Here is an 11034-nt window from a genome sequence, read left to right as displayed (position 1 = left end):
TATTTTCAGGTCCTCTGCCCCCTTTTTGATTGGGTTGTTTGTTTGGTGTTGAGTTTTATGAGTTATTTACTGTAGCCAAGAAGTGGAAACAATGGAAGTGTGTTGCAATAGGGGACTAGATGAAGATGTGGTACATACACACAGTGGAATACTACTGAGCCCTAAGAAAGGATGAAATACCCCATTCGCAACAACATGGATGGACCTTGAGACTATTATGCTAAGTGAAGTAAGTCAGTCAAAAATAACTAAGAACCATATTATTTCTCCCATATGCGGGACATAACACTGAAACTCATAAACACGAACAGCAGTGTGGTGGTTGCCAGGGGGAAGGTGACAGAAGATTTTACTATGTGTGGTGCACACATACAGCGCAACATATGGATCTTGTAACATAGAAACTCCCACCTGAAACCGATCACATTGACCAATGCCACCCCAAGAAATTTAATAAAAAAAGAATCAGATGTTGGAGTTTGCCTTCCGATATGTGATCACAATTCTACATGATGCACAAATTTATTCAAGCCACGCTAAGAAAGCTACAGTTGATGCAGATGATGTGCAATTGACAATCCAGTATCGTGCTGACCTGTCTTTTACTTCTCCTCCCCCAAGAGATTTTTTATTAGATATTGCAGGACAAAGAAATCAAACACTGTTGGCATTGATCAAGCCATATTCAGGCTCCAGATTGCCACCTGATAGATATTGCTGCATCACTCCAAAATATACACTTAAATCTTTACCAAAAAAGGCATCTACTTCTGTGGGAAGAAAAGCAGTTCCATGGTTAAGTGCTGCTTCAATTACTAGAAGATTAAGTGCCCCCACACTTGGCACAACAACTGCACAAACCATGTCAGTTTCAACTAAAGTCAGGACTCCAATGTCCCTCACAAGACGAAGGTTTACAATGCAGATGCCCACTTCGCAGTCCCCAGCTACAAAAGCATCAAGTCCTCCAACATCAGCAGTTCAGAATGTTCTAATTAATGTATTAATTGGGTCCAAAAAATTCTTACTACCACTAACATGGTGTCATCACAAAATACTGCCAATGAATCATCAAATGCATTGAAAAGAAAGCGTGAAGATGATGACTATGATAATTTGTAATTTAGCCTTGTTGCATGTAACCTGTAAACTTGATCTTGAATCCATTGTACTAAGATTAAACATGCATGCAGATGTTTTCAAATTGTGTTTCAGAAAACATATGATGATATTTAATGAATAAATGTAGTTACCATAGTTTTTAATTGAAATGTTATATTTTCTTTTAAAAAATACATTTATTGATCTTTTTTTTTTTTTAGAGAAAGAGAGAAAGAGGAAAGAGGAAGGGAGAGGGGTAGAGAGATAGAAACATCAATGAGAGAGAAACATCAACCGGCTACCTCCTGCATGTCCTCTACTGGGTATTGAGCCTGAAACCCCAGGCCTATTCCCTGACTAGGAATTGAAATGGTGACCTTTTGGTTCATGGGTCAATACTCAACCACTGAGCCACACAGGCTGGGCAAGAGATGTTGCATTTTCTTTTAATAGAATTCATAATGGTTTTTAATCAGCTTTTAAGTATAGGAAATAAAATTGTTATTCTTAAAAATAAAGTGTTGCCCTGCCAGTGTCCTTCAGTAGTTGAGTGTCAACCCATGAACCATGAGGACACCAGTTCAATTTCCATGTCAACACACATGTTCAGGTTGCAGGCTTGATCCCCAGTAGGGGGCACGCAGGAGTCAGCCAATCAATGTTTCTCATAGATATTTCTAGTTATCTATCTTTCTTTCTTCTCTCTCTAAAATCAATTAAAATACATTTCTAAAAAATTAGTGTATTTTGCTTGAAATAGTATGGCCACCCGAGCTCTCTTTTCATCACTATGTGCATGGCATATACTTGAATATCCTTTCACTTTCAAACTATTTTAATCTTTGGGTTTATAATGAATCTCATAGACATCATATTGTTATATCATTTCTAAAAATCAAATATTTTGGTTACTGTTTAATTAGAGAATGTAATATATTAAATTAATTATAAATAAAGTACTCTTCCCATTTTGCTATTTATTTCTATATATCATATGTTTTTTATTTATTAGTTTCTCATTACCATCTTCTTCTGTGTATTATTAACTTTTAAATAGTAGGCTTTATAGAGCAGTTAATAGAAATAATTCTTATATACTCCCTCTTCCCCCACTCAGTTTTCCTATATTTAACATCTTACATAAGTGTAGTATCCTATTTAATAAAAGGGTAATATGCAAATTGACCATAACAGCAAAACGACTGGGAATGACTGATCACTACAACACACACTGACCACCAGGGGGCAGACGCTCAATGCAGGAGCTGTCCCCTGGTGGTCAGTGCGCTCCCACAGGGGGAGCTCTGCTCAGCCACAAGTCAGGCTGCCAGCTGCCAGCACAGCGGTGATGGCGGGAACCTCTTCCGCCTCCTCAGCAGCACTAAAGCTGTTCGACTGCAGCTTAGGCCTACTCCCTGCTGGCAAGTGGGCATCCTCCAAGGGCTGCCGGGGTGCCAGAGGGATGTCTGACTGCCAGCTTAGGCCCAATTACTGTGGAGTGGGCCTAAGCCAGCAGATGGACATCCCCTGAGGGGTCCAAGACTGTGAGAGGGCACAGGCTGGGCTGAGGGACCCCCCTGGGGTGCACAAATTTTTGTGCACCGGGCCTCTAGTATTGATATATTATTATTAACTAATGACCATAGTTTACATTGGGTTTCACTCCTTGTGATGCATAGTGCTGTAAATTTTGACAAATGTGTAATGTCATACATCTGAAATTACTGTTTTATTATACACTAGAGGCCTGGTGCACAACATTCGTGCACTGGAGAGGTCCCTAGCTCAGGCTGAGCCCTTCTGAAGTCTGGGAGCCCGTGGGGGATGTCCGCCTCCCAGCTTAGGCCCTCTCGGAGCAGGCCTATGCTGGCAGGTGGACATCCCCCAAGGTCCTTAGCACTGCCATGGAGGCAGGAGAGGCTCCTGCCACCACCTCTGCACTTGCGAGCTGTGAGATCAGCTTCTGATTGAGTGGCGCTCCCCCTGTGGGAGTGCACTGGCCAACAGGGGCAGCTCTTACATTGAGCATCTGCCCCTTGCTGGTCAGTGCATAATAGTGACTGGTTGTTCTGCTGTTTGGTCAATTTGCATATTAGGGTTTTATTATATAGGATAGGTCACTACCTTAAATATCCTGTTCTTCAGCTATTCACCTTCTCTTCTTCTCCTACCCCTGCAATTTACCTCTGGCAACTGCTCTTTTTTAGTGCCTCTATAGTTTGCCTTTTTCAGAATATCATATCTTTGGGATCACATAGTTCATAACCTTTTCAGAACAGCTTCCTTTACTTAGAAATATGCATTTACTGTTTCTCCATGTGTTTTTATGGCTTGAAAGCTCATTTATTTTTTACTACTGAATAATATTTCATTGTACCACAGATTATTTATCTGTGTTTACCTGTCTTTATTGAAGGACATCTTGGTTGCTTCAATTTGGGGCTATCATGACTATAGCTTCCATAACATACATGTTCAAGGATTTGTGTGCATGTAAGTTTTCAATTTATTTGGGGGAAATACCTAGTTGTGCAATTGCTGGGTCACATGGTGAAGCTATGATTATTTTGTAGGAAACTGCCTGAATGTTTTCCTAAGTATCATTTTGCATTCTACTAGTAATGAATGAGAACTCCTCTTGTTCCACATTTTCATCAGCACTTGTAACTTAAAAAAAAAAATCAGCCATTCTAGTCCATATATATAAAAGCCTAAGTAACCATTATGATTGGCGAACATGGTGGCCGGATGACCAGCCAGTAGCTATGATGTGCACTGACCACCATGGGGAAGATGCTTAATGCAGGAGCTGCCCCCTGGTGGTCAGTGCGCTCCCACAGCCAACCTCCCATGGCCAGCCAACCTCCCGCCAACTCGGCACAGATCAGGATTGGGTGAGACGGCCCCCATTAGCCCTATTGTAAGCCATGCAGAGGTACTCCGCCCATGCATGAATTCGTGCCAGTATTTTGAAAAATACTGACATTAAAAATTAATTAAATGCTTTTTGGAGAAATAGTTCTATAAAAAGGTTGATGTAAGCTATACCTTAAAGGTGATGGAAAAATGATCAATTTTTATTTCTTAAAATTAGCATCCTAATGCTTAAGAAATAGTAAAGTTTCTTTGACTACAAACCAGTAAATTTGAATCAGAACCACTTTATTGCTATCTAATGACAGTGGAACTAAAAGTTTGAGTTGTGAATTACATCATTGCTCCACAAGAAATCAATATTGCAAGTTTGCTTGATAATTACTTGAAAATCCATTGAACATAAATGTGTACAGGCTTACATAAAGACACTGGCCTGTGGTGTTGGTACAAATTTACATATCTAGTTTAACCAAAATAATTCTTACCCTCACATATAATCCCTCTAGAAGTGCGCTATCTCTGAGCAGAAGTAGAGAATTACTGCTAAACCACTGCTAGCAATGACATTTAATCATCACCATTTAAATTGCTTTTCTCAGAAATTGCTGTCCACATCCTCAGTCATATCATTTGTTTAGACCTAATATTCTATTATTACCACCAAATATTTTAACAAACCACATGTTTCTGTCTAGTTTTATTTAAAAAATCTTTTTCTATGTAAAAACCATTGATGGAGAAAAAGGTCATATTTGAGAAGAATCTTACCTTCTCTTTCATTTTTCTAACAGCATGACTAGAATTTATAATTAATACATTTCAGTCTTTCTTGTACCATTCTAAATGGGATCTTTTAAGTGCTGTTATTACATTTTCTTGCAACTTCATGTGTATAATTAAAATGCTTTATTATAAAAGCTTAGTGAAAAAAAACCTTCCATCTGAGTTGACCAGGTTTCATTCAAGCGTGTTTCAGCCAACTTCATATGATTGCCATCATCTCTCAAGGAAGATAATGGCCTTTTGAGCAGGTAGCAGTCTTGTTTTTGACAGCTTAGCATCATTGTAACAATTTTCATGAGGTTAATAATGGGTATTTTAATATATCATATAAGTTTTGGACACATTGTTTTTTCATTTCTAAGAGATTCCTTCTTTATTTAATCTAATTACTATTTAGGTTTAAAGCTAAAAAGGATGGATAAGGAAAAACAGTGAATTACCCTATTACTAAATGTTTTTAAAAGATAATTGGAAGTTCAGGTGTGTTTAATATTACCTATTTTTTCTAACTTTTAAACCCAAATACAGTGTCTTAGAAAGAGCAAAGATTAAATCTTCTTAGATTCATTTTAATATCGGCAGTTCTTTAATCTTTACAAAATCAGGGTCCATTAATTTAAAAGTAAGATGTGTAAGCTTAGATAGTCACCTACATCATTCTTAATAATCCAATTTGATAAACCCTATAATCTTGTCAGGACTGTAGTCAGACTAGAAAACAAGATCTTTTCAATGTGATGTGTTATTCCAGTCTTTTCCACCTTGTAGGTTATTCCATCATTAAATAAGTTCTTGAAAAACTGCTCCAAAATGCAAAGCCAAATTAACCTAAGTATGTCCAATGTAATTTCCTGCTAGTGCATTTAAAAATAAGCATTTAACCCCGAATTGGTTATTGATATCAATGCCTGGCCAGCCAATGATTCCCTTTAGCAGAAGTAAACTCATAAAGGTTTATTTGCGCAAAGCGGGCTGCAAGCATTGGTCTGTAATCTTTCTCTACACTTTATAACTGAAGAAAACATTAGGCCCCGCTCTGGAGAGAAGGGCCTTTAATATAGGAGGAGACAAGAAAGCAATGTATTCTCTCTTCAGAGTCAGAGCCTTGAGCTCCAATAATGACCCGTTACTTGCTCACTGTATAAACACGAGGGCATCACTTCACCTTTCTGAGTGCTGGGCTCTTCATTTATAATGAGGAGATAATAATAATAGTGCCTATTCCGCAAAATTATTGAAAATAAACATGACATAATGGGCATTGAAGGCACTTTATTATGCGGTGTATAATGACTATAATAAACTATAATTCTCTTTGCCATTTATGTATAACAAGGAGTATATTGACAGCATACTGGAAGTTATTCACTAGATTTGCTGAAGTCTGGCCACATTTTAAGTCTGTATTTGAAGATCCTTCACTTCTCTTCCTTTATAATTTTCCCTTGTCAGTGGTGGCTTTCATTTTATGTAGGTGACAGTGCCAATGGCCTCTTGATTCCTTGGGTCCATCAACTTAGTACAGAACTATTGTAAGTGGATGCAGCGAAATGACACAGAAAAGAATTTGAGCCAAGAAGCACAGAGACTTTGTTCCGAGGCCTGTCTCCCTCTGCCGCTTGCTAGAATGCGAACATGGGAACGTTCTTCAACTCATTTATAGAAGGAGCATAACCTAGATATTGCAGCAAGTAATTGTGATTATTATATTGAATGTAATGGAAGTAACCACTGCTCCCCAATACAATCCTGGTAAGGCAATTGTGCCCCCCGTTTAACCTCAGTTTATGTTGCAGTTAAAATCCCCAAATAGGTGATGGCAGCTGCAATACATCTGTCAACCACTCACTAAGCTGTGCAGATTCCCTGTGGAGGGAAGCCTGGTGATCCCTGTGATGGTGGAGTGCTAGGGTGTGCCGTGCACTGTGGCCACGACAGTGAGAGGGCAGGGTGGACACTGATCTTCCTGAATTGTGTGCCAAACATTTGGCAAAAATTGGCCACAGATGCTGATTCAGTTTGGTGGCCTGAGATGTTGGAGGAACTTGTCTCCTGCAAAGACAAGGAAAGGGGGGCCAAGTGAGTGACGCAGACCTGCTCGTGACGGCCAGTCCCATAAAGCAGAGGCAGAGCCGGGATGTCTCCTCAACCACCCCTGTCTTTTTATGGTAGGTTTTTGTTTTCATTTTTCACTTGTTTTATATTAAAAATACTGAGAACACTTTTTTTATGTTAAAACTGGGACTTTATAAAAACATACATCTTTATCAATATCTTATGTTCAGTATCCACCTGTTTTGCGCTCAGGGTTGATCAAGGTGAAAGAAATCCAACCTTATCTCTGTGTGATGGTTTCAGAAAACCATTTTAGGTAAGGTGGAATCCTTCTATCCAAACAAAGGCCGGTGGAACTGCCAGGAGTTGAGCATTTTCACCAGTTGTAACCAGGACAATCTCTGTAAGAATAAAGATAAGGTTGTTTGCAAAATTGCTGTGCCAAGTTTTAGAGCTAGTAAAAGTTTGCACGCTTGCCCTGTCAAGTGTGGCTCAGTTGGTTATAGCGCCATCCTCAGCAATGAAGGGTCATGGGTTCAATTTCTGGTCAGGGCACATACCCAAATTGTGGTTCAATCCCCAGTTAGGGTGTATGCGGGAGGCAACTGATTGCTGTTTCTTTTTTACATAGATGTTCCTCTCTACCCACCTCTGTCTCTCCCTTCCTTTCTCTCTAAAATCAATAAAAGCACATAATAGGTTGCGGATTTTTTTAAAAATTTCATGCTTGCCCTAGCCAGTTTTGTTCAGTGGATAGAGCATCAGCCTGTGGACTGAAGGGTCCTGGGTTCAATTGTGGTCAAGGGCAGGTACCTCGGTTGCAGGCTTGATCCCTGGCCCTGGTCTGGGTGCATGTGGGCAACCAATTGATAGTGTCTCTCTCACATCAATGTTTCTCTCTGTGTGTCTCTCCCTCTTCTTTCCACTCTCTGAAAATCAGTGGAAACATATCCTCAGGTGAGGATTAACAAAAATAAAAAATTGTGTGCTTTATGTGCTTTTAAAGCAAAGTCTTGGAGAGATTTGCTGTTAGAATAGATAATCAGCCTTTCTTGGTTAATTGACATTAATAGTAGCTTCCAATGCACGTTCCTCCTGCAGTCCCAACAGATAAAACAAATGCACATACATTATCGAACCTCCTTATCTGTTGTATTTCTGCTCTCAATGTCATTAGGATGTTGCTCGTTTTTAAAGGAAAACTGCATTTGTAATGAAATGTGCTTGCTAATGGAAAGCAGAAAAATCTGTGATTTTACTTAAAGTGTATAGGAGAAAAACTAACAGGATTTAGAGTGGAACATTTGGAAGAATGTGTATCTTGGGAACTCTAACAATTTAGAATATTTGTGGAAACTTATACTGAAATATTTCTGGGCACTTAGTAAATAAAATACATCATTCTGCTTTTATATATAAAAATAAGTCATTCTCTCATCTCACTTAGTTGCTTGTCACTTGGTATATTTACAAACTTAGGCCCAACCCAGTATGCTACCAGGCTGTATGGTGCTAGAAAACAAACATAAATGTATCACCAAAAAATGGGATGTAGAGACAACATTTCTGTTGTAAAACATGGATAAAAATGTTCCCCTAGTATTATTTTTAGGGTCCAATAATGTATAAAATAATTCTGTAAAGAATTACCTACTTCAATGTGATAGGACACACTACAAAGAGACTGGTTAAGATTATATCTGGATTTAAACATAAATCTTGCACTCATTACCCCTGTGAATCATTAAGACTAACTAACTTATATTATCCTTAATTTATTCTTCAGTTATAGTATTTTTTTAAAAAAAATCAGAAAGTTGCTGTGGCAATTAAACAAGAGAAAGTATGTGAAATACCCTACTATATCCCCTTCTATGCAACAGGATTCTAATAGTTTATTTCTCCTTATATTCTAATCTTCATCTATTAATTCTAATACTTTTAATATCAATATATGTTTAATAAACAAATGGTTCACTAGAAGTTTTCTTCCAATAAAATAATAATCTTTATCATTACACACTCATGATAAGCACAACTTAGAATGAAATATACCAATTGTGGATGAGAGAGACTACATTTTGGAACCACATCAATATTTTAAATAACTAGAGAACACAATTAATTTTATAAAGCCACCACAAAATAAAGATGAAACAAATGAACCTAACTTTGATTTAATCAGAAGCATAAGCACTTTAAGTGGCATTGTAATCTCTGAAATTTGCTGGATAACCACAGTAAAGTATGTTCTAAAACAATAATAACAAACCTACAAGAAATTCACACTATTTACAGTAAAAATATCATTTGTGCTATTATTGTAAATATTGTTATTCTGATCTGTTATAGATGTGTTATGGCACAAAGAAAATTCTAATTATGTTTGTGCTACGTAGAACCAGAATATTCAGCATCATCTGGAAAAGGAAGAAAAGAGATAGCATTTTTTTAAGGAGATAAAGAAAGACAAAATGTAAAATAAAGATAAAAATAAATTATGAGATAATATTAAAAATATTGCTGTTGCCAGTTTGGCTAAATGGTTAGAGCATTGGCCAATGGACCAAAGAGCCTTGGGTTTGATTCCAGCTGAAGGGCTCATATCTTCATTGCAGATTTGATCGCCAGCCCTAGTAGGGGTCAGGTGGGAGGCAACCAGTTGATGTGTATCGCTCACATGGTTATGTTTCTCTCTCTCCCCCTCCTCCTCCTTTTTCTCTCTCTAAAAATCAATAAAAGAAAAAATATGATCAAACCAACTGGTTTAAGAAACTTATTGTCAATTTCAACTTTTGAGATAATGGTACTATGTTGAGCAGGTTCCTAACATTTAGGTATACATACTAAGATATTTACAGCTAAAATTTATTATGGACAAGATATGCTTCATGATAATCTGGAAAATTAGAACCCCCAACATACAGTGATACAACTGATTCAATAGAAAAAAATTGATCTTACATAATGTCTGTTACATGGGACCTAACAAAGACTTTTTCATATCTACAAAAATATCTCTATGGATAAAATTCAAAAATAACTATACTCATAGATAGGAAGATTCAATATTATAAATATACCTTCAAGTTAATGAAAACTTAATGTGTTTATAATAATATCCTATTATTTATGAAACTTGTGTTGTAAATCCTAAAATTCAAATAAGGACAACTGCACAATTTTACAACAAAACATAATAGGACTTTAATATATATATATATATATATATATATATATATATATATATATATATATATATTATTAATTTCAGAGAGGAAGGGAGAGGGAGAAAGAGATAGAAACATCAATGATGGGAGAGAATCATTGACTGGCTGCCTCCTGCACACCCCACACTGGGGATTGAGCCTGCAACCTAGCATGTCTTCTGATGGGGAACCAAACCATGACCTCCTGGGTCATAGGTCGATGCTCAACCACTGAGCCATGCCAGCTGGGCTAAGATTTTTAATAAGATTTATTTTTAGCTATTTTTATTGAGACAGTATTTACCCATAATAGATAGTACAGAGTGGAAATTCCAGATCATGAATATATAAAATATTAGTGAATTCATATATAAATAAGGGTAATACATTAAAGTTCTAATTAGAGGGTAAAAACAAATTTTAGCATAAAAAAGTACTCACATTTTTTGTTTTTGTTGTTGTTTGCTTGCTTACTTGCTGGTTAGTTTGCTTAGCATTACAATGTTTGGGGAATTTTCAGACCAATTCAGTAAAAGTGATGCATTTGTCAGTGCAACCTCTAATAGCTGTGGTAATTCACATACTTGCTTCATCCTCAGGAGAATGTAGGAGATAGTTCAAGAACAGAATGATTTATTTAGAGTCAGGACTATTGAGTGTTAGATTCTCTTTTCTCCTTCAGAGGCATTAATCTCTTTGTTCTTTTGGTTCTGCTGTGGTCGGTGCCCAGTCCCAGGAAGTGCTGACCTGTTGAGGCCTACAAACTCCGCGGGGGTAACCTAGGAAGAGATAGCATAAACTTTAAAAATATGTCCTCTCTCTAAGGGTTAGCATAAAGGATAAAATAACTTTCTTCCAATGCTAATTGCTTTAACCAGTGTGGGAATCTGAAAGGAATTTTGAATGAAATATCAATGATTAATAAAAGTTCTGCATTTTTGAGTGAGCCTTCTGCTCTGTTCCTCCCCACATGGCATCATTCTCGAGTTTACCAAGGGAAGGCTGCTAG

At 37.3% G+C, this 11034-nt stretch overlaps 1 protein-coding gene across 1 annotated transcript; it reads left to right on the top strand.

The window, feature by feature from the left end:
• Positions 1-469: 469 nt before the first annotated feature.
• LOC308528968 (transcription initiation factor TFIID subunit 9-like) lies at positions 470-1084 on the top strand (the record flags this gene model as incomplete). The annotated part of the gene is made up of 1 exon (XM_081104920.1): positions 470-1084. The coding sequence occupies one exon, from the start codon at positions 470-472 to the stop codon at positions 1082-1084; it is 615 nt and encodes a 204-aa protein (XP_080961046.1).
• Between the last annotated feature and the right edge of the window lie 9950 nt (positions 1085-11034).

The sequence above is a fragment of the Myotis nattereri genome (genome assembly GCF_964212035.1).
Source record: "Myotis nattereri genome assembly, chromosome: 13".
Classification (NCBI taxonomy): Eukaryota; Metazoa; Chordata; class Mammalia; order Chiroptera; family Vespertilionidae; genus Myotis; species Myotis nattereri.
Note: the sequence above shows the minus strand (reverse complement) of the source record. Positions and strands in the feature narration are given on the sequence as shown.